General features: G+C 49.6%; 2 protein-coding genes across 8 annotated transcripts in view; one reads left to right on the top strand and one right to left on the bottom strand.

The window, feature by feature from the left end:
* Window positions 1–2,934: 2,934 nt before the first annotated feature.
* On the bottom strand, window positions 2,935–12,684 carry NENF (neudesin neurotrophic factor). The gene is made up of 4 exons (XM_028125809.2): window positions 12,472–12,684; window positions 5,005–5,065; window positions 4,153–4,256; window positions 2,935–3,249 (listed from the first exon to the last, which is right to left on the bottom strand). The coding sequence occupies exons 1-4, from the start codon at window positions 12,646–12,648 to the stop codon at window positions 3,073–3,075; spliced, it is 519 nt and encodes a 172-aa protein (XP_027981610.1). The 5' UTR covers window positions 12,649–12,684; the 3' UTR covers window positions 2,935–3,072.
* Window positions 12,685–18,575: 5,891 nt separating this feature from the next.
* Window positions 18,576–23,139, top strand: part of PACC1 (proton activated chloride channel 1) — a 37,410-nt gene continuing 32,846 nt past the window's right edge. For 3 of the 7 annotated variants that reach the window (XM_088016954.1, XM_088016953.1, XM_088016958.1), the window contains exons 1-2: window positions 18,712–18,847; window positions 22,672–22,768. In XM_088016954.1, coding sequence (XP_087873080.1) covers window positions 18,812–18,847; window positions 22,672–22,768 — 133 coding nt within the window. In that variant the 5' untranslated portion in view covers window positions 18,712–18,811. Of the gene's footprint in view, window positions 18,848–21,922; window positions 22,085–22,671; window positions 22,769–23,139 lie in introns of all 7 variants that reach the window. The other 4 variants (XM_088016955.1, XM_028125799.2, XM_088016959.1 and 1 more) reach the window with 4 other exon arrangements.

The raw sequence follows: 23,139 nt of genomic DNA, 5'->3' as shown, positions 1-23,139 counted from the left end.
TTTGGAGATTGGGGCTTTGAGAAGCACCCTTTTGAAGGAAGCCAATGCAGAGGGTGAGGTTGCTTTATTCAGACCTTAGCTTTTCTCCTAGAAGCTAATGATGGGTCGAGGAACCGCCCTGGAGCAGAAGTGTAAAGAAGGACGGAGGGGTCTGAGTCTGGAGGCCTTCCCATCCAGGGTCAGGCTGGGGCGTGGGCCAGATGCCCTCTGCATGACCTCACCTCTAGGACCTGGGCTGCTGGTCAGCTCCGGCACTCACCCCTCTGGAACATTCAAGACTTGGTGGTCTTATTTTCTAAATGGAGAACAGGGCTCCTTCCTTCAGGGCCCTGTTTCCTGCCTTTAAGCCTTTAAGCCCCTTCCTCCCTGTTATGTAAGGGAGCTGCCTTGTGCCACCTGCTTGGGAGGAAGAGCCTGTCAGCTGCAGGCCCGGGAGCACAGAGCAGGTGGGAAGTGGGCAGCACTCCGGGGCACGGGGAACATGAAGCAAGAGTTGCTCTGTGTCCCCTAAGAGAGGCTATGGACGGGCTGCACCTTGTGGAAGGAACTTAGGAAAGGAATTAACCAATCATGTCAGTATCAACAACACTCTGATGCGAGGCACCTACTGTAGACCAGGCGTGGAGTGTCTGCTCTGAGAGCTTGAACTTGAACTTGTATGGGGCCTGGTTAAGAACCCAACCCCTGTCCACTCTCCCATTGCCTTTCCTTCAGCTTTCTCATCTCCTGGGTAAAGAATCATAGCTCCTCTCTTCCTTCTTCATCCCAAGGTGGCACAAGGCCTCCCTGTGATGCCTGGAGCCCCTCCACTGGGAGGAGGCCTGGCCTCAGCAGTTGGCACAGTTTGGTCCCCCAGGTTTGCTCATGACTGAGGAGTTTCCTGGGATGCAGGGCTTTCAGTGCAAAGTCCAGCAAGGTTGGCCACGTCGATGAGTGTCTGTGCTGGGCCCTCAAGGTTCTCCTGTTTGGGGGAGACACGCTCATAAGTAAGCAATTATAGCCAAGTAGGTGAGTACTACGCTATAAGGGACCCCGGAGGTGGGTCAAAACAGAGTCTTGTAAAGATAGAAGCCTTGAAAACAAGGAAAACATGACAAGCCTATGTGGGAGTAGGGAGCAGGGGTAAACAGGGCAGCAGGCTTTGGGTCCTGCACAGACGCCATGATGCTGATCCGCAGGCCAGCAGGTTTCCCTTCCCTGAGCTGCGCCCACCCTGTGTGGAGCCTCTTCGGGCTGCCCAGGTTCCTGTGTGCTCTGTCCCAGAATCTCTAAATGAGAGGCATTCTGATTCAGAGAAGCCGCTTGCTGGGGTGTGGGGCAGCAAAATGGGCAGAACTGCCCCAGGAATGGGGAACCCCGAGGCCCTGAGGGAAAACTGTGCTTTGATGGGAGGCCATCAAGGGGGAGAGAGAAGTGGGGAAAACAGTGGTCCTGGAAAGTTCCCACCCTGCAGACCAGGCTCTAGGGAAGGAAATCCTGCCCCTCTCACTGCCCGATGATGCAGGGAAGTGGGCAGCATTAAGTAAAAGAAGTCCTCTCTCAGGTGTTCCAAGGACTTGTAACCATCTGTATGCTCTCACACATCATTCGTTTTGGGGCCACATGTCCCGGCACAGACTACCTTGGCCACATGAAGGACTTTCTGAATTCCAGGCCAAAGGGTCCTGTCTGATAAGTTCCAGGCCCATTACTCTTGCGTGGATGGCCACCAAGCTCTCAGCTTCTGAGTGGGACCCAGGAGTGCACCAGGAGAATCTCTAGTCCGGACACACAAAAGAATAAGGCAGAGCTCAAACCTGGTCCTCAGCAAGGCTCTGGCTGGGTTCTCCCTGAGGTGAAGGGTGAGGCAGAAGGTAGTGTTTCTTAAAGTATATCTGAGCCCATCCATATCACAGTCTCCCCGGGGGGGGGGGGTGCTCACTAAAAATGCAATTCCCAGGCCATGTTCTAGAAATATGGAATCATGAGCCCTGGGGGTGGGACCCAGAATCAGCATTTTGAATAGTCACCTTAGGAGATTCTTCTGCTTGATGTAAAAATTCTCTCTTGGGAGTAGTTGCTATTTATTTTATGTCAAAGAAATTCATCTCTACTATAAAATTTCCAGGATGAGTCTAACGCAGGGTTTCTCAACCTCCGCCCATGTGACTTTTTGGGCCAGATAATTCTTTGTCCGGGGAGGGAGGGCTGACCTGTGCATTGTAGGAAGTTTAACACTAGACACCAGTAGAATCCTACAGCTGTGACAACCAAAAATATAAAAATGTCTTCAGACATGGCCAATGTCCCTTAGAGGGAACTAAATCCCCCCTCAAAATGGATGAAATCCTTATGAAATCTGACCTGAGTCCAGTGTGTTGCATGGGCTTTACCATGCTTGGGATGACCTCCAGGCTGGGCCCTGGCCACACGGCCCTTGGCACCACTTCCCAGCCGCTGATGGGGCTGAAGCTGAGTCACGCGGTCACTCTCTCCTGGTGGTAGCGCCAAGCCAGCCCCTCTAACACCCCTTTCACCATCCCCTGCCGCTCCTGTGCATCCTCCCCATTCCTGCCATCTTAGGGATGGCCCCTCACGGATGGGGATACTGAAGGCAGGACTGTGAAGGGGGAGGCCCACGCACAAGGCTGCCCCATCCCGTAGAGCAGAGGAGGCTTCAAGGAGAGAGCATGCGGGGAAGAATTCTTCCCTTGTGAAAATACGAAGTTTATTTTTGTGCTTATTCTAAAGTAAACATGGTCACAGGAAATCTGGCAAGTACAGGAAAATAGAAATCTAAAGAGGAAGTAAGTCACTTGTAGTTCTACTGCCCAGAGAGCCAACAGTGACCCGGAGGGGGCTCCCCACTCTGCCATCCTTACCAGCCTGGCCGGTGTGCGGGTGGGATGCCACGGCGACAGAACACTCAACCAAGGACAATAACAGGCATTAGGGTTCCAGGTTCAACATCTGCTTTATTTGGGTCCGGGTGCCCAGAGGCTTGGGTAGCCTGTTTCACAGGAGATTTGGCAGCTGAGGGTCTTCCCTGCCCCCTGCAATCAGGAACACCACCCCTCCCCCAGGGATGGAACATCAAAACTCGTCTTTTGTGTCAAAATGGGGCTGGTCTTCAGGCTTGAAGTCCAGGTTGGGGCTGCCATCCTCATTGAGAATCCTCCGGGCCGTGTAGCCCACGATGGGATACTTGGCTTTGTAGACTTTGGTGAAGACATTGTCCAGGGATTTCAGCTCCTCGGCCGTGAGGCCCGTCTTGGGGAGAAAAGCCCAAGCAACACGGGGGATGTGGGGGGGCGGGTGGGATGAGTGAGTCATGCCTCGCACTGAACTCTCTCCACCCCGCCCTCCTCCCCCCACACCCCTAATGCTGGCGAAAAAGTATCTCAACTAACCAACTGACTTTTCAAAAGCCAGCCCCGTGTGTCTGTGTGTAGGGGGATGGTGGGGGGCACCATTTACTCTTTGACTGATGTAGAAATTCAAGACTCCAGCGAACACCCAGCCTGGGGCAGGGTGGGGTACACTCTACGCAGTCTGCACCCACCTCCCTTTCATGGCTCTCTACCCCCCCTCCCACTATAGATTCATACACCCTTCCTCTTCCTTGACTCCTGAATGTTTCTGTAATGTTGTGGTTTATGAGTTTGACTCATCTGAGCGCAACTGGGGTGAATGCCAGCCCCCCTGTCGGGATTACTGAGGACCTCAAATGGCTTTTGCCAATGCTGTTTTCTCTCTTTCACAGAAATATGAACATGGGGATACTCTGCTCCTCAACCCTGTTCATGCCTGGAGCGGCCTGGGGAGTGGGTGTCTGAAACCAACAGCAAACCTGTGAGGCTGGGGGTGGCGGGTGCAGACTGCAAGGGGGATGGGGCTGCCAAGGCAGGTTGGAGCCAAATTGTGAAGATCATTGAGTTTGATCACCAGGTTCACGAGAGCTTGGACTTGACTCTATGGGCACTGGGGAGTTATGGAAGGTTTTTGAGTAGGAGTGGCATAGTAAGATCTCTATTTCAAGAAAAGAGTTGGTCACACTGAGTGGACTGGGACTTCAATAGGCTAATTAGGAAGCTTTGCTATTGCCTAGGGGTAAGAAAGGCCATGGCCAATGGGGGGTGGAACCTTTTGACAAAGGCTCATAATTTGGCTCACAGTGTCATGGGTGAGGTCTGCGGGATCAAGGGACATCTTGGCCACCCCTCTGGTGGAGTCCTTCCCAGTCAAGGCATTGTAGGGGGCTCCTCGTCCATAAAACTCTACAACAACAAAAAAAAGAAGATGTGAGTGTGTATGTGCATGCGAAGCAGTGAGGAGCCTGTACGTGGCAGGGAAGGGGGCTTCTGAGACCCAATCCAATGCTGAAGAAGCCTCCAGGCCCAAGGAGAGGGGAAGCAGTGAAGACATGAAGCCCAATAAGCCACCCCCTGCCATCAGTCTGGGTTCCACTAATTCAGAGTATGGAATAAGTCACACATGCTGGACTGAGAGGTGATTTTTTAAAAATACAGAATGAAAACAATCTTTTAAAATATTTAAAATGCAAATAGGAAGAATGTTCAGTCTTCTTAAATGTTGGTGGAAGCCAAGTCTACTCCGTTCAACATCTTTTGTTTGGTATCAGATACACAATGAACCATAACTACCTCCATGATATGATCTGTAATTACCACTAGAGAAACCATGAAGAGGCATTAAAATGTTCTATCCTGTTCTATGATCCCAACACCTTGCAAAGCAACGCTTTTCCTCTCACTGCTTCAACCGTGATAAATCATCAAGTTGGAATTTGGTGCCATAGGCAGCAGGGAGCCATGGAAGGTTTTTGAGCATAAGCATACATAATTAGAAAAACACTGTGGAGGTACAACACTGACAAAGATTGTTAACTCAATCTGAAGGAAAAGGACCTGGCCAGCGTCCCCTCCCTTCTTCACACATCCAGTGTCCACTCCAGCTGCCGAGCTCCCCAGAAGTAAGGATTTTTCATAAAGCTGAGCCACTTACCCTTTCCAGAAGTGACATCAAACACCACGCCTTTCACTGCCATGTAGATGGGCTGATCCTCCTAAAAAGCAGGAGAGAAGCTGTTGGTGAGAGCCCAAGATCTCCGCTCCTCCAGCCCTAGTTAGTGACATCTCTTCCCACCACGGGCTGTGCAGACAGCAGCAGGTGAAGGTACAAGGCAGCCTTCCCTCATCCCTATCAGGAGCTTGTCCCTATCTGCCCAATGTCATGTCCACTCACAAACTTTGGAAAGCTGACAAAGTATCATGACAAGCCCATGGCAATACCCTTCTGTGGAAAAAAAAAAAAAATCCCAGGGACTGAAGCAAATCTGCATAGATAAAAATTCAATGGTGAATTATTTAAATCAACCCAAATTTCCTTTCATCTTGGTCAGTGTACCTATGTGGATGCAATCAGTATAAATGATCACTTTTATATTTTGCTTCTTACACGTAATATTGCTTCGTATAAACATTCCCATGTATTGAAATAACCAAAATGGTTGTCACTCACACAGCTTTATTTTATATTAGCAATACTGTGTACCTGTTGGTTTAGCTCTTCTTCTATTTTGGGTATTTAGGTTCCTTCCAATTCCTTAAAACCATAAGTGGCAGGATTATGAATATCTTTCTATAAGCTACTTTATAATTTGGTGAGTTATCTCCTTGAGGCATGGAATATATGGAATTCCTGGACCAAAGTAAATGAACAACGTAATCGCTTTTATTAAAAATTTAACCAGTTCTTCAAAAAACCATTTACAGCGCTAGAAATATACAAGCAATGCTGTTTCCCCAAAGTACTAACAGTGAGTCAGTCTCATAGTGTATTTTTGGCTATATTCGTAGGGATAAAATATTACCTTCAAATTCCTACTCCCCCCTCCCCCCGCCACCAAAGAGAACAACACAAAAACAGATGGCATGGATTTTCTAACTTCCATCAAGGTGGACTCGGGCTGGGGCGACTGTCACAGTTCCAGTTCTAGGACATGCAAGCCCAGGCCACCTTTGTCTCAGCCCCGCTGGGGGGTACGGGGACACCAATAGTCAGCTCCTAGGCTGGGGTGAAGGGGTCGTTGAGCTGGGTGCACAGGGATCTCTGGATCTCCAAGACCACACTGCTTGGTCTTCTCTAGGCGTCGGCCCTAAGGTTCTTGCCCTCGTGGGGCTTAAGGTCAAGTTTCACAGAGAGAGGGGCTGGGGCTCAGAGAAGGTAAGCGACCTGGCTGAGGAAATGTATCTCAGTGCCCCATAACTTCACAGGCCTCAGTTTCTCTGTTACAGATGGCTAACACCCACTGACCTCGCAGGCACGCTGAAGGGCACAGCATCTGTGAGCACACGGTAGGCCCAGCACAGGAGCTCAGTAAACAATTGGTTATTACATTCTCTATCAGCTCCAGACAGTCCCTAGAACTTCTGCTGACTTGGTGGACATTTGCTCCACTTCAACTAAGAGTTATTTTATTTTAATTTTTTTTTAAAGATTTTATTTTTAAGTAATCTCTACACCCATGTGCGGCTTGAACTAACCTCCAAGATCAAGAGTTGTGTGTTCTACCTACTGAGTCAGCCAGGCACCCCAAAATGGGTTATTTTAAAAGGTATGGTTTAATCAGCCAGCAGCCTGCATTTTTTTTTAATGGCCTTTCTTTCACTGTGATTATTTATTTCTTGACTTCAATTGCTTATCAAGTGGGGTTATATATTATTTCAGCTTAAACAATATATTAACAGTTATAATTTCACCCATGGCATTTTGTCATATTTTCCATTGTTGCTTTTCCTTTGATATGTTATTCCTTTCTTGTGTCTAGAAACATGACCTTCACCTACATAAAATACAACCACATGCATCTTATCACTAACACTCTCAATTTCTTCAACAGTTAAATATTTATCTCCCCGTGAAACTATACATTGAAGGTGTCAGGGCAAAGAGGAAGTCCTAGCAAAGGGGTAGCAAGAAACGGTGCTACAGGCGTTCCACAGAGAGGAATGGCCTTATCGGTTAAATGTCAAGTGTGCTGGGGGTGAGGCTGGGGGGTTGTTCCTGGCCTGTGGAGCTGGGTGTCCACGGACAGCACAGCAGTGGCCATGGTTTCCAGGCCCCAGAGGTGTGGCAACTGAGCAGACAGAGGGTGAGTGGAAGTCTTGGGAGCAGAAATGCTGACTCTGAAATAGAAATGTCCATGGAGACACGATAAAACACACATGCTCATCACCAGCTTCACACCGTGCTCCCGCAGCCTCTCATCCACCTGGAAGGATGTTTCACTGTTTTTGCTTTTTTTTATCTGCACAGCAGGTCTGAAGTAACAGCAGGAGGTCTGTCTTTTTCCAGGAGCCCCAAGGAGGAGTCACCATGGTGGGCTGTTCCAAGCACAAGTGCTCAAGTCAAACAGACCTGGGTTTGAGCCACCGCTTATAAGCTGTGTTGCCTTGGGCAAATTACTTAACCTCTCTGTGCCTCAGTTTTCTCCTCTGTAATAAGAAGATAATACAAGTATCCACTTTACTGGGCTGTTGTGAGGATTAACCAAAGGCAAGAGATATGAAGCACTCAGCAGTTTGGGGAAATAAATGTTAGTTACCTGGATCCTTCTCTAGATTTTGAAAGTTGTAAGATCAAAGAGGAATCAGATAACCAAGTGGAAGAAGACTGGAGATCTTCCCAAAGGAAAGATAGAAAAAAATGTAATTCCCAAGTGACAGATAAGGATTCTAGAGGAATTTTAAGTTAAAACTGAAAGGGTCTTGAAGATTATCCAACACCTTCATTTTACAGATGCTGCTCTCCAGGCCAGGGAATTAGGAGACTTGCCCAGAGTCCCAGCGGGAATTAGAGCAGTCTCTGGAGACTGGAGCCTTCTAACCCAAGTTCATTCCACTCCCTGGCCTGCCCCACCAGGGGGCACACAGCATGAGGACAGCGCAGTTGCCTGGGACCAGGAGAGGGCGAGGGTGGCCTGGGAAATTCATCCACAAGACTCAGGACCACCAGGTGAGACACAGGGGGTGGGCCAAAGGCACCCAGATAGACGGGAACCATGGGAACCATCTGCATAAATGAGACCTGCATAAATGAGGCCTTTCTCCCTGGGGTCCGGGCTTGCCTTACCGTCTGGCCATCCTCCCGACCTATTGTCACGAGGGGCCAGGACAGTGCCATGAGAATGACCACAGAAAGGCAGACAAGGCAGCAGGGTGGTGGAAGGAGGGCCTCTTCCACAGCTGGGAGGGAGAGGCCTGGAGCCTGGGTGCAGGCAGGAAGGCGGGCCCCTGAGCCTCCAACCTCAGACCTTGCACCAGGGGCTGGGGACAGAGCCAAAGGTCCTCACTGGCAAAGAGGGGTGTTTTCTTCTGCAGAAATAACGGGGCCCTCGGAGGATCTAAGGCCAGGTTAGTTTCTGATTGCAGTTGGCATCGGTAACCTATTAATGCATCATGGATTAATTTAGTGATTTACTAACCAATTTTTTTAATGAAGCAGGAAAAGTTTAAAATAGAACAGAAAATAGAAAATATCAGAGTGTATCACACATAGTAAGAATAAGCATTGTTTCATAGAACTTTCGTTGTGTGTGTGTGTACTGGGGGAAGATGCAGAATGTATTCCTTGACACAGCCAGACATCTACAGTCGCTTGACTGCATGATTAGAGAGGGTGGTTTCACCTCTTTATTCACCATTCTCTACCCCACTGCCTTCACTGTCTGTATATTCTTTCTGTCCAGAATGATCTTTCTGGAGGAAGTACAGTCTTACTCTTCACTATCATTAAGTTTAGAAAAGCAGAAAACAAATGTCACCCTGTCCACCTCCCCACCTTAGCACAGATTTCCAAGGAGAGCTGGCACTAAGCATAGACAAATTCCATCTACAAAGAATAACTGTGAAGCCTAGGGGGCCATGGCAAGCTCAGGGTCCAGAGTCACACTAAATAAACTCCAGAAGCTGAACTACATTTCTGGGCATGCTTGCACTCTGATACCTTCTTCTTGGAACCGGTAAATCCCTGGAGCAGGTCACTGCCTGAAGCGATGGAGAGGGGGGCTCTGGGTAGTTCATTTTCCTTGCAGAAGCCTGAGGGAGCAGCACCTGGTTCACCTCTATAACTCCCTAGCTGTGTAACCTTGGGCAAGTTACTTAACCTCCCCAAGCCTCCTTCCTCCTCTGAAAAAATGCGGTAATAGCACCCACCGCATGGGGCTATGGTTGCCATTAAATGAGTTGGTGCTTTAAAGTGGTTAGGACAGTGCCTGACAGAGTTAGCGCTATTTATAAAAGTTTAATACATACATCTGGTCCCAGGCCCAGAAATCAGGTGGGTGTGGGGGCAGGCAGGGTGACCTTCTCTGCCCTTGGGATCCTCCAATGCAATTAAGGCAGAAAACATATTTTCTGAGGATGGCAAAAATCGTGTTGCACTAGGAGGGTGGAGGATGACATCCCCTCTGAACCAAAGAGAATCCTCAATTTCACCTCATCTTCCCTATGGAAGTCCGAGGCAGCACCCCATAATCGATTATATGAATATTTCCACAGTAAAGCATGATCATGAATATTCACACTAAGTACAACACATGAAGATTATAAATAGACTCATGTCAGTTCTGGCAAGGCTCTGTTACCAAAGGGGTTCAGAGCAGGTTGGGTTTTGCTATTAAATGACTTATTTAAAAAACAAAAACAAAACAAACCTTCTGAGGCACCTGGCTGGCTCATTTGGCAGAGCATGCAACTCTTGATCTTGCGTTTGTAAATTCAAGCTCCACGTTGGGCATAGAGATTACTTAAAAATAAAATCTTAAAAACAAAAACAAAAATCCTTCTGGTTTCAGAGCTTGATTTTTGAATTGCCTAAGAGGATTATGGACCTGTTATACTGCCTCTTGCTTATAACTTTAATAATTAACAAAAATAGCAGCTAAGATTTATTAAGGCTTACTGTGCTAAGATTACTGCAGGCCTATCCTACTCACTTTGCTTATCACCATCTCATTTAGTCCTCACACAACCCCTATATAGAGTAGGAACTCTTGTGATAGCCATTAGGATGGTCAGTTTTACATGCCAACTTTGATCAACTACAGTACCTGGGTGTTGCTCTGAAGATATTCTGTGGATGTGATTAACATCTACAACGAGTTGACTTAATATGAAGGAGATTACCCTGAATAATCTGGGTGGGCCTAACTGCATCAGTTGAAAGGCCTTAACAGAACTGAGGTTTCCCTGCAGAAGAAGAAATTCATCTGGTAGGCTGGGGCATCAGCTACTGCCCAGGGGTTTTTGGCCTGCTCGATGGACTTCAGGCTTGCCTGACCAGTGCCTATGATCATATAAACCGATTCCTTGCCATAAACCAAATACGTTATCTCCTATTGTTTCTGTTTGGGGTGGACCCCTGACTGATAAAAGCATCTTACAGATGGAAAAAAAAAAATGAGACTCCAAAGAACTCCCTGCCCAAAGAACAGGGAGTGGTAGCCGGGCATGATCCAAAGGTATAAAGCTCTAACTAGGGTACCGTATAATGTATTATACAAACAGTGACACTTCTGAGAGTGAAGGGGGTGCTATTAGTAATTCTTCCCAGACAACAGGCACAAACCAGAACCGTCTAGGGTGGGTCAGAGCACAGCACAGCTCTACTCAGCTGCATTCAACGGCCCCTCTCCTACCTGACTCTCTTCCTCTCTCTGCTTATAGACACCCAAAACATTTCTCCCTTTAACCTGTTCCCCCCTCAAGCTTCCCTCTTTGCTTCCCTTAGTTAAGTACCAATAATGTCAGCATAAAAAAACAAGGGTCTCTCCTCCATTGTCATCCTGCAGCCCCTGGAGCTGTTGTTGCAAGTACCCTCGACCTTGAACGCTGTCTCTTGGGTTCTGTGCTGGGGGTCTGCAAGTTCGCCCCCATGTTTGAAGATTCACTTTAAGGACTCACAGAACTCAGCATACAGTTGTACTCAGAGCTCAGATTTATGACAGCCATACAGAAGGATTCACAGTCAGGTGGTAAGAGAAAAGGACACAGGCAGAGTCTAGAGGAATCCATGGGCGGATTTCCTTGTGCTCTGTCTTTCCCATGAGGGGTCACACACAGCTCTCTTCCACCAGCGAACACCACAACGCAGCAACACGTGTGCGATGTTTCTGCCCAGAACATTAGAGTCTCTACCCATTAGAGACTCAGAGCCCAAGGTTTTTACTGGCAGCTAGCCATGTAGGCCCTCTCTGCCTAGCAGTGTTCAACATAAACACACTGTCTAAAGAGCCCAGATTGAGCCACCCTCATCCCTCAGGGAAGTGTGGAACACCCTGGAATTCCAGATATCAGCCAACAGCCACTCTTGCCAGCAGGCCTTTCTAAGGGAGTAGGCTTGTTATGTTAACTCTTTTCTGCACCGATTCCTGGATCCTGTATCATCCGGTTCCCTTCGGCCCTTAAAGATGTGTCCCTTAACATCTAGTCACATCCTTGTCTCCCTCCTTCTGTGTTCTCTTCCACTCAGGCTTCTAACCAACGTCTCTTTACAGTGATATTCAAACCAGCCATCACTGCCTAAGGACCAAGTTTCTGACCCCCGCCCCCCCCTTCAAACCCAGTCTAGCTAACTTAGGGTTAGGGATCCCAGGCTGGAGGATTTTAACAGGAGGACACTGGTCCCTTCCTCATTCTGGCCCTAGCTGGTGGCATGCCTCAGTTTCCCCCGTGTGTAAAAGCAGGATGTCCGTTCCCATTAATGCTGACACGCTATGGTACGGTGATTTCCCCATCAAACTGTCCCCCTCTCTTCCCAGATCGGCCCCGTTATGGTCCTTCTGCTGTGACGTGCAGCATCTTATTCCCACTCTCCGCAGGCATCACACTGGACCCCAGCAGCCCAAATGGACCAGGGAATGTGAGGAGTTTCCTGGACACCTCCAGACTGCTGACTGATGTGGGTGTGTTGGGGGGGGTGGGTGTCTTTGTCTCTAACCGGTCTCCCCCTCGGCCCTCTCCCCAACCTCCTGCTCAGCCAAGAGCCCAGACACTAAAAGTGGGTTTGAGGAGTCGGGGCAGGAAAACAAAGTGCAGGGAAGCCTGGATCATCCCTGGGCCTGCCCCACAGGTTTTACTTACCTCTCTCCCTCCCCCGCCACTCACCCCAAAGAGTAGGCAGAAGTGTTTGCCCCCAGCTGATTCTAACATTAAAAACCCCCCAAAGTTCCGAGGTTCGTGGACGGATCACCAGCCGAAACGCGTCTCAAGGGGGCAGTTCGCCGGAAGGCAGGGCGCAGCGCGGGGCGGGACGGGGCGGGCGGGCTCGGTGCAGGGGCTGAGCGGGGCGCCCCGACGCGGGAGGACTCCCCGGATCCCTGCGCGGCCTTCGGCCCGGAGAGAGGAAGCCCGCAGGCCTGGCGCCCAGCTCGGAGCCCGCGCCTCCCCTCGAGGCCTCCCGTCCGCTCACCTCCTCCCCGCCGTAGCGGGCCAGCTCCTCCTCCGTGAAGAGCCGCACCGGGGGCCCCCGCTCGGCGGGGCGCGGCGCCTGCCCGGCCCAGGCTGCGGGCGGCCCCGGGGCCAGCGCCAGCAGCAAGGCCAGCGCTGCCAGCCGCCGCCACCGCCGCCGCGACGCGGGGCCCGCCATGGTGCGCGCGCCGAGCAGGGCCGGGTGGCCGGGGCGGCAGGGGGCCCGCGCTCCCGCCCTGCGGCCCCGAAACCCCGCCCCCCCGCCCCCTCCCCGCCCCCTCGGGACCGCGCCGCTGGAGCGCCTGACTCCGCGGCCTGGGACTGGAGGTTGTGCAGAGAGCTACGTATGTGACAGCAGTTCTGTAGTAGGTACGTGGGGGACACAGCTCCACACTCCAGCACCTAGGAAGATATATTTGTAAACCAAGACCCCAGCTTTATTCATTCCGTCTTACTTCTGGGGCTCCTGGCTGGCTCAGTCGTGGAGCATGCGACTCTTGATCGGGGGGGAGGGGAGGTAAGTTGGGTGTAGAGGTTACTTAAAAATAAAAATCTTTTTAATAGGCTGATTTCTTTTTCTTTCCAGTTGTGTCCCCAAAGGAATTTTTGCAAAGGGTAGGGCATGGCACAGATCTGCACTGAAATAATAAAGGCTAACATTTGTGCAAAGACTCCTTCAATAATTTATTCAGCAAATACTTATGCCTCTCCATGTATCAGGTCACTGGGAATACATCGCTGAACAAGGGATCAGCGCCCCCATGGAGTTTACATTCCATGAGCTTACATTCTATGGGAGAAATAGACAAAGATACATACCGTTGTGTGTTAGATGGTGATGAATACCGGGGAGAAAAATAAAGCAGGGCAAAGGAATAGAGAGCTGCAATTTTAAATAGGCTGACCAGGGGCTCCTGGGTGGCTCAGTAGGTTGAGAGTTGGGCTCAGAGTCAGTTCAGGTCATGATCTCATGGGTAGTGGGAGAGCCCCAGCTGGGCTTGGTGGGCAGTCTGCTTGAGATTCTTTCCCTCTGCTTGTGCTCTCTCTTTGTCTCTCCCTAAAATAAATCTTACAAAATAAATAAGCAAACAAACAACAGGGTGACCAGGGGAGGTCCCACTGAGAAGGTGGTATTTGTATAATAGGGAGTGAGGGAGGTAGCTAGGAGGGGAGGACATTCTCTGCAAAAGGAAAGATGGCCACATACATGTTGAGGAAGGACAGTGTCCTGCTTGCTGGAGAACAGTGGGAGGGAAGAGGTGTGGGAGATGAAGTCTGGGAGGTCAAGGTTAAAGGGAATGGAGGTGGTGGACAGGTCTCGTGGGGCCTCACAGCTCATTTTTAAAGGATTTTGGCTTTTATGCTTACTGAATGGAAGAGAGGAATGAGTTAAAATGTTAGTGGAATGACTCTGTGGTGTTGAGGACAGACTAAAGCAGGGGGAGCCACTGCAGTAATCCAGTGATCCAGGCGAGAGGTGATGGTGGCTTGCCCCAGAGTGCTAGCAAGGGAGGTGGTGAGCAGCGGGTGGGTCTCAGATGTGTTTCGAGGGTGTGGCTGGCAGGATTTGCTGACAAACGAGAGGAGACAGGAGGTCAGGGAGATAGAACAGAGTCAAGGATGACCCAGAGGGTTTTGGCCTTGGTAACCATATGCATGGAGTTGCCACTTACTGAGATAAGGAGAGATGGTGAGAAGAGCAGGTTTGGGGGGAGAAACTCAAGATCAGGCTTGGTCGGTTTGAGAACACCTAGATATCAAAGTAGAAGTATCAAATTGACAGTTGGCTATATGAGTCTGGATTTGAAGGAAGAGTTTCCAGGCGAGTGATATAAATCATGGAATCCTTGGCATGTAGATTGTATTTAAAGCCACAGAATGGGGGCGCCTGGGTGGCTCAGTCGGTTAAGCGTCTGCCTTCGGCTCAGGTCATGATCCCAGTGTCTTGGGATTGAGCCCTGCATTGGGCTCCCTGCTCCTCGGGGAGCCTGCTTCTCCTCCCTCTGGTCCGCCACCCCGGCTCGTGTGCTCTCTCTCTCTCAAATAAATAAAATAAAATAAAATAAAATTAAAAAGTTAAAAAAAAAAGCCACGGAAAGGATGAGATCATCAAGGACATGCAGGTAGAGAGGAAGATGGAGGGACCAAGGACTGAGTTCTTGGGCCCTGCCAACATATTGTGGGTGGGAGTACTGGCAAAGGAAACCAAAGAAGAGTTTACTGTGTGCCAAGCCCTGGCTCAGCACTTTCACAAGTATTAACTCATTTAATCCTTGCTTTCACTCTATGAAGTAAGAACTAGTATTATTGCTCATTTTTACAGACAATGAAACTGAAGTACAAAGACTTTAAATACCTTGGTCACGGGTGGGTGGTAGAGCTAAGATTCAAGCCCAGGCCGCCTCCCAGCGTCTTCCCTTAACCATCAGGCTACACCTGCCCTCAGTGACTGCACCAAATTTTCATACATTTCATCCATGCAACAGACTGAGCTTCTAGTACACAGCGACCTGAACAGGATCCATCACAAACCCTCTGAATCTCAGTTTCCGTATTACTAACACACCAGCCTGCCTCCTTGATGGTATTGTGCTGAAACTAAAAATGATCATGGATGTGAGAGTCTGTATAAGCTGCAGCATGCAGAATCTATGTTACACTGGGTCACAGGATCTCCGGGTTAGAAGAGGCCCTTCTAAGTCCTTGAATAGAATATCATCCCCTTCCTGATGCATCATGTTCCTTAATAACATCCCTGACATACAGTGTGCTACTTCTCTGCTTGAGCCCTTTCTCTCTCTACAGTTCTATTTGTTAGTAACTTCTTTGAGCCAAAAGATACTCCCTATAATTTCTACTGATCAGATCTAGCTTCCTCTCCCTGAGACACTGAGTATAAATCTATGATGCAATAGCATGCTCATATGCCCTTGGATTTTTCTAGGCATTCCTCTGATTGCCCTTCCCTACTTCAACTCAGATTCATTTTCCCAAATGAATCAGTTACCTGAAAGCAGAATACAAATTATCTGAAGAGAAACAAAATGACTTGTAATAAGACAGTTGGTTGCACAGGGGACGAGGGAGGCTGAGAAGAATCCCTGAGGTAACCAGAAGATTAGAAACGGCAGGAGAGTAACACCATCCTACCCTTAGAAGGGAGCAGGAGGTGGTATGAGAGTCTGGGAGCCTGGGTCACCTAGCTGAAGCTAGAGCCACAAAAACCCTTTGCATTGGGCTGGAACCATGGAAGGGACACTGCCAGGAACAGGGAGCAAGGAAAAGAAAAACCCTGGCTTCTCCCTTGCCCTGATCCCCTCCAATCGCCCAGCAGGGCTTCCTCTTGACTAAATTCAGTGGAAACCCTGTGGCTGGGTTTTTCTTTCCTTTCCTTTCCTTTTTTTTCTTCCTTTCTTTCTTTCCTATGTGAAAGTTTTTTTTTTCAACTGTAAGTGGCAGGTGAATGATTAACGCCAGCTTGGCGGGCAGCTGTATCATTGTGCTCTCTGCTGTTGCCATAACAGGGCATTCTCCCTGTGTGTCTACCTTCACATCGGCTTCCATCGTTGTGTAAGGACGTGAGTCATAATAGATGAAGGGATCACCTTACTTAGAATGACCTCATTTTATCTAATACATCTGCAACAATCTATTTCCAAATGAGGTCACAATCTGAGGTACCAAGGGTTAGGACTTCAACATACCTTTTTGAAGGACACAATTCGACCCATAACCAGAATCTTTGGGATCTAGATGGTAAGTCAAACCATGAGCCTAGAGAGGAGCCCATTTCATTAGCCCCCAGGGAGTGAGTTGAAGGGAGATCAGAGACCTGGTTTGGGAATGCCATCTTGGAGAATTGAGGGGATGAGGAAAAACCAGCAAAGGAGGCTGAGAAGGAGCTTTGAGTGAGAGGGGAGGCAAAGGGAGGCATGTGGGGTCCTGGAAGCCAGAGGAGGAAAGGAGACAGGGAGGAGAGGCTCAGCTGAGGCCAAGCCAGCTGACAGATCAAGAAAGAGGATAGATAACAAAACAAGTGAATAAACAAAAAGCAGAATCAGACCTATAAGTACAGAGAACAAACTGACGGTTGCCAGGGAGGATGGACAAAATGGGGGAAGGGGAGTGGGAGATGCAGTTATGGAATGAATGAGCCACTGGAAGAAAAGGCACAGCATAAGGGAATATAATCAATGATCTTGTAATCGCATTGTATGGTGACAGATGGTAGCTACACTTGTGAGCACAGCATAACCTATAAACTCCTTGAGTCACTATGTTGTACAGCTAAAAATAATGTAACATTGTGTTACAACTCTCCTAAAAAAACAAAACAAAACTCATCCAAAAAAGAGAAGCTTGGGGAAATGGACATCTGATTTGACAACTCTGAGGTCACTTGTGACCTTGACAAACATATTTCAGTAGAGTGGAGAGGCTGAAAGCCTGATTCGTGTGTGCTCGTGAGAGAACGGGAGGAGAGGACTTGGGAACAGCTGGTACAGAAATGTCTATTTATGTGCTCATGGCTTCTCCACTCTAGCATGGAAGAGCCAGAAGGGCAAGGACCTGGGAGTACCCCATTTGTTTCTGTATCCCAGTGCCCAGTGCTATATTTGTTAAAACCATGTTAAATATTGTACTAGGATCTCCTTCAAATGTGGGACTCTGTAATTTTCCAGTTTGGTCAAAGCAACAAAGAGTAGAGAGGATCGATAGGGCTGGACTAGATTTTTCTGGTTCTTTCCAGCTCTAAAATTCTATGAATTGTGTGACCTGTTCTATCAACCAGGCTTGCATTCATACAGCTAAGAATCTAATGAGTTGTTTGTTGTCATTTGTATTTGCAAGCAACTGTTAAATGGCTGGAATAAGTGTTGCATTCATATATTGAAAATTGTTGAGTACATACAATATGTTAGGTGCTATATATATGGTCGAGGGTGGTCAGAAGAGGCGAGGGAGGCCTCCCTCTACCAATACTCTGGAGGTCCAGGGGGCTTTGATGTGGTTGGTACTACTGTGGTTGCTGCTGAAGAGGGAAGAGCCCCGAGGGGCCTGCTTGCAGGGGCTTGCAGAGCTGCAGCTGCCCAGGACACAGAGCAGCATTCACCAAAGCATAAGCGACCTCTCTTTGCCTCACCACTAATCAGCCGGGGGTGGCCAGACAGAATGCCGTTCGCGCAGTGGGAGGATGGGAAGATGCGGTCCTCAGATCCACACTGCTACAAGGCGAACACCATGTTCTCCACCACATTCAGGACAGGAGGCTTCTTCTGCGGGGGAACAGAGCTTTTGGGTTTTGCTGCATGATCCTGTTTAGGCTCTCAGTAAGGCCCTGTGAGCAGGGCAGGGTTTAGGCATAGAGAGGAGGGCTCAGAGTATTACAAGACTTGCGGGAGGAGCACCTGGGTGGCTCGGTCGGTCAAGCTTCTGCCTTCAGCTCAGGTCATGATCCTGGGGTTCTAGGAAGGAGCCCGGCATTGGACTCCCTGCCCAAGGGGAGCCTGCTTCTCCCTCTGCCCCTCCTCCCCGCTTGTGCTCCCTCTCTCAAATAAATAAAAGCTTAAAAAAAAGAAAAAAAAAAGACCTGCGGGAGAGGGGCAGAGCCAGGACAAGAAACTAGAGGTCCTGACTCCCAGCTGTCTGCCGTAGGAATAATGGAAAGTACTTGGATTCTGTAGTCTCTTCCTGGATTAATCTTCATTTCAAAACAAAACGAAACGAAAAAACACTTCATTACTGCCCTGCCCAAATCCTTTCCGAAACAAGGTATCTCAGTTTCTTTATCTGTAAGACAGGGAGCAAAACTTACGGCTCCCAGGGTTCCTTGCAAGATCAAGGGCATAATATGAATGAAAGTGCTTTGTAATATACAAAGTGCTCTGCAGACATTTATTAATGGTTATAATCCACCAGACTGCCTCTTGCAGTTATAGATTAGGCTCTCCCACTCGTCTGACCTGACCTCTTTATTCCACTTTCCACTCATTTTCTCCGTCCCTCCTCCTCTGACAAACAAGAGGAAGTGGGAGATGAAGAGAGCACGTGAGTCTAACGCCTGGCTTAAACGTGGCTTTGGGGAGCGCGCAGGCTTTGCCGCTCCGGAGTTGCTGAGAGGTGCCTCTCGCCCGGAACTACATTTCCCAGCAACCTTCCGCGGCTCCAGCGGGAGCGAGGCTCATGCGCCGAGTGCCGCCCCGCCTGGTCTCGGGGCCGCACCTCCGAACCGGTTTAGCCTCGCGGAGCCGGCAGCTTCAGGCGCTGCGGCCGCAGTCCTCGCCCCGCCGCTTCTCCCGGGCCGTAGCGGTCTCAGGTGTACCTTAGCTCGGGTCAGTGCCATGATCCGGCAGGAGCTCTCCACATCCTACCAGGAGGTACAAGGCAGTGGGGGGCGGAAGCAAAGTTTCCCGTGGGGCGCAGGAGCGGGGTCCCGGGGTCTGGGCGAGTGGGGTACGGGGGGCGTCCCGGTGGGTCGAGTGCGCTTTCCGCGGAGTGCGGCGGGGGGGAGGGATCCCCGCGTGCAGAGGAGCGGCGGAGCAGGAAGGAAGCGGGACGCCGAGCCTCCCCCGGATGCCGCCGGCGCGGGATGGAGCCGGGGCCCCGGAGGAGCCGCGACCCGTAACCAGCAGGTGAATGATTAAAGCGGCCTCGGACCCAGGCAGCAGCGCGCCGGCCGGCCTTGACCTCGACCTCGGCTGTTCTTTGCAACAAGTGGAGGCACGGGCGCCCTCCTCCCAGCTGGAACGGATGTGCGGGAGGCATTAGCCTCTCTGAGCCCCAGGCCTCGTGGCCCCTTGCAGGTGTAAATGACAAGAGATAATTATGTCTTGTTTGGGGGCCCGCCTGACTTTGCAAAGGTGCTTTCGCCACTCAGGTGCTTCTCGCTGGGCTCGGTTTTTAACAGTCTCACCTCCTCCCACTACTTTAAATATCACTCTCCGGCTCTTTGTCTCTTTCTTGTTTGTCCTGAGCTACAGGCTGCGATTCCAGCTTTCTCTCAGACCTCCTGACTCCCCGGAACTAGTGAACTGCCCTCCTCCTCCTCCTCTCAGGTCCTACACCCTGGTCATCTCTAGAGATCATCCTCCCCTGTGCCCCGCACGGTGGTCCCCTCACTTGCAAGTTCAGTCAGTTCCACATCTTGCAGTCCTCAGGTTTGTGTCCCTGTGTCTGCTCTGGCCAACTGAGTGAGATGCTGTGTTAGCACCTCTGCCTTTGGTGTCTCCCATGCTGTGCAGATTCCTTTTGAGGCCCTGCCTTGATCCCACAACATCTCTTTCTACAAACACCTGATGCTGCCCTTGATCTACCCAGAACAGGCCAAACTTCTTAGCAGCTTTCAAAGCTCTCTGCAAAGCTCAGAGCCATATCTTCAATTATCTCTCACCCACCTACATTCCAACCACACTGGAAACTCACTGTTTACAAATGTGCACCTGCTTTCCTGTCCCTTTTCCGCTTTCTCGCACCGTTTCTTTTTCTTTAACTCTCTCTCAAACTCCGTTGGTTAAAATTACACCACCCCCCCCCCCCCCAATCATTCAAGGAGGGATCTTAAGTCCTACGTGCTCCATGGAGACTGACTTCCCAGATCAGTCTAGCATTCTACCTGTCCTCATATGTACTTCCTGCTGTCTTGAGCAATACTGACCAGACTATTGATGTACTCCCTTTGCAAATGATACTGTGTGGATAAAGCAGATGGCTTCGCCCTACAGTGGAAGGTGGGAAGCCAAGTTGAAAGATGAGATTTGCCTAAGGCTTGCTATTTTTTAGTATAGGACCTGGTCTGGAATCTGACTTTGGGACAAATTTCTATATTTCTCCTACCCTCTCCTTTATCCAAAAGGAGCCAGATGAATTTTAACCAGTGCTGTGGATTCTGTGGCCTCTAGATTCTATACCGCTAGAGGACTTCCCTCTGAAAGTTTTCAGGTTTATAGGGAGTAGAGCATGGTGGATAAATACTATTTTGAGGCCAGAAAGCCCGTGTTCCTGTCCTGGCTCTGCTTCTGGCTATTTGTCAAGTCACTTTTCTGAGCTTCGGGTTTCTTCATTTGCAAAGGAGGGTAATGATAGGCCTTATCTCATATACCAATGAGTTGGTATATGGAAAATTCTTAGCTCCGCACTTGGCAGGGAGTGACCCCTCTGTGAATGATGGGCTCTTGTTAATAGGGTGCGGGCAGCTCCTGCTTCTAGGGAGCTTTGGGGTCCTGGTTTGTAGGATCGCGTCGCTCACTGCCCATACATAACCTGCAGTATCGCCTTTCCCAGCGGGGCTCCTAAAATGCTTATTAAAATATAGACAGTTATCCTGCTTGCAGCGGCAAGGCCAAAGGTGGAGTCACTTTCTATTTGGGGGCACCCCAAGATGGAAGGTACTGGAAGGACCCTTCCTCTTACCTTCTTCAGTGGCTCATTTTGAAGTCCCTGTCTCTTGCTTTGTTCAGAAGAAGGAGGCCTCCCAGAGAGTGGCCTGGATCTATCTTGCCTGGATCATTCTGAGAGTGGACCTAGCTCTGAGTTAAGTTTCTTTGCTGAAGGGAGATTTTGGCTTTGGGGATGGGGCAGGCAAGGAGTGGGCTCATTATGGCTGCAAGTAGTCAGGAAGGAAACTGGGTTAGGGCGAACCTGGGTAAGGCTTGGATCAGAGAACTCTGGGCCTTCCCAGAACTAACATCCTGCTTTCTCTTTGGCCAGTGAGAACTCTTGGGACCTCTTGCTCTCATATCTCATGGTGTCTTCTCCAGCCTCCCTGCCTTCTCCCACATGTTGGTTTTCTTGTGAGCTTGGAGGACTTTAAACTGGAGGTTCTACCTGATTCTAAGGGGCAGGAGTGAAGGCAGAGAAAGAAGATGGAGGCGCTTGGCTGGCTCAGTTGGTAGATCATGTGACTCTCGATATCGGGATTGTAAGTTCAAGCTCCATGTTGGGTGTAGAGGTTACTTAAAACTAAAATTAAAAAAAAAAGAGAGAGAGATGGAAGACCAGTAGCTACATGAGAGTTTTATTTTAACCTAAGTCTCTTGGAGATTAATTTTTAGTGAAAATGTTTTGCGACCTTAAGTGTTGACACTGTGAACCTAAGAAAATACTTAGGAGAGCTATCCCCTTCCCCTCCCTCCTAATTCAGTGATAGGTCCTCTTAATTCTGGTCTTGATCTCTGTTGCCCTCTTCCTCCTCAATGCTATGAGAATTGTTGGTTATCATTGTATCCTTTTTGCTCCCTACCCTTCTCAGTGGCATTTCCCCCATTTGCCAGGTGAGAACGCAATGAGGGGAGGCTGAAGTTGCCTGCCACCAGGCTGTTAATCAGCATCTGTTTCTGGGATGGACCGCCCTCCCCATTTTGTTCTGCCTTTTGCAGCCTGAGTCGGTGGACATGAGCCAGAGTCCTGGAGAGCTCTGACACCAACTTCACTGTTTTCCTCCTGTCTCTCAGCAGACTCTTAGCTGCGTTTCCTCCTCCTCTGGGAAGCCGTTAAGATCATAGGCTTTGGAACTAGACCAACTTGGATTTGACTTCTGGCTCTCTGGCCATGGAAAGCGTGGTTGAATTGTGTCCCTCCAAAAAGATGTGTGAGGAGTGGTAACCCCTAGTACCTCAGTAAGTGTCCTTATTTGGAAATAGGGTCATTGCAGATGTAATTAGTTAAGATGAGGTCATCCTGGAGTAGGGTGGGCCCTGACCCAATATGGTGTTCTTATAAGAAGATGACCATGCGGAGACACAGAGCCACACAGAGACTCCGTGTGAAGATGGAGGTGGAGATTGGAGATGAGATGCATCTATAGGCCAAGGAACACCGAGGCTTGCCCACCTTTACCAGAAGCTAGGAGAGTGCCATGGAGAAGATTCTTCCTCACAGCCCTCAGAAGGAACCAGCCCTGCCAACACCTTGATTTCAGATTTCTAGTTTCCAGGACTGTGAGGGAATCAACTTCTGTTATTTTGAGCCACGCTGTCTGTGATGCTTTGTTACAGCAGCCCTGGGAAACCAACACACAGGGAGTTACGTGACTTTTCCGAGCCTCAGTGTCCTCGTCTGTAGAATTGGTATAACACACCCTGCATCATGTGACACTGTGTATGTGTGTGTGTCAATTGAGAGACAGTTTCTGCTTTCTCATTCTAGCCCTAACTAGCAGGGCTGATGTAGCTGACCGGTTCGCCCTCTTTGTCTTCCCCTTCAGCTGAGTGAGGAGTTGGATCAGGTGGTTGAGAACTCAGAGCGGGCGGACGAGCAGGAAAAGGAGACAGACAGAGTCCAAGGTCCAGGAGTCTTACCACGTAAGTGAGTTCGGTGCTCGGTCACTGTCGTAACTGGAGGCCCCGGCCCGGGGGCCTTGCCATCTGGGTACCTGTGGAAGAGGGGGAGCCCCCCTGCCCTGTGCCCTGGTGTCCGGTCTCCAGTATTGCCCTCTTTTTAAAGCTATACATATTTAACCAGTCTGGGGACAGAGCACGTGTCCAGGCCAGGATCTGCTTTTTTCTGTGCTCTGGTTTGAGCCACTTTCTGAGGCCAGGCTGTTGGATACAATGGATCTCTGCTCTTCTGTTTGTTTTTCCCTAGGAGGTGGTTGAGCCTCTCAATATCTGAGTCCCTTACTTCCCAGGGCCCTCTAGTAGAATATCTAATAGGCCTCACCTCCTGGACATCA

This window comes from Eumetopias jubatus, unplaced genomic scaffold (assembly GCF_037043125.1).
Source record: "Eumetopias jubatus isolate StellerSeaLion01/CBP00866 unplaced genomic scaffold, mEumJub1_p1.0 scaffold_12, whole genome shotgun sequence".
NCBI lineage: Eukaryota > Metazoa > Chordata > Mammalia > Carnivora > Otariidae > Eumetopias > Eumetopias jubatus.
The sequence above is the reverse complement of the archived record's forward strand: the minus strand, read 5'-3'. Positions and strand labels throughout refer to the sequence as shown.

Coding starts and splice junctions, on each gene's coding strand:
- NENF (XM_028125809.2), bottom strand. CDS start 12,648: ATGGCGGGCCCCGCGTCGCGGCGGCGGTGGCGGCGGCTGGCAGCGCTG. Junction 5,066..12,471: donor CCCGCTACGGCGGGGAGGAG/GTGAGCGGACGG, acceptor CCTGCTTTTTAG/GAGGATCAGCCCATCTACAT. Junction 4,257..5,004: donor TGATGTCACTTCTGGAAAGG/GTAAGTGGCTCA, acceptor TTGTTGTTGTAG/AGTTTTATGGACGAGGAGCC.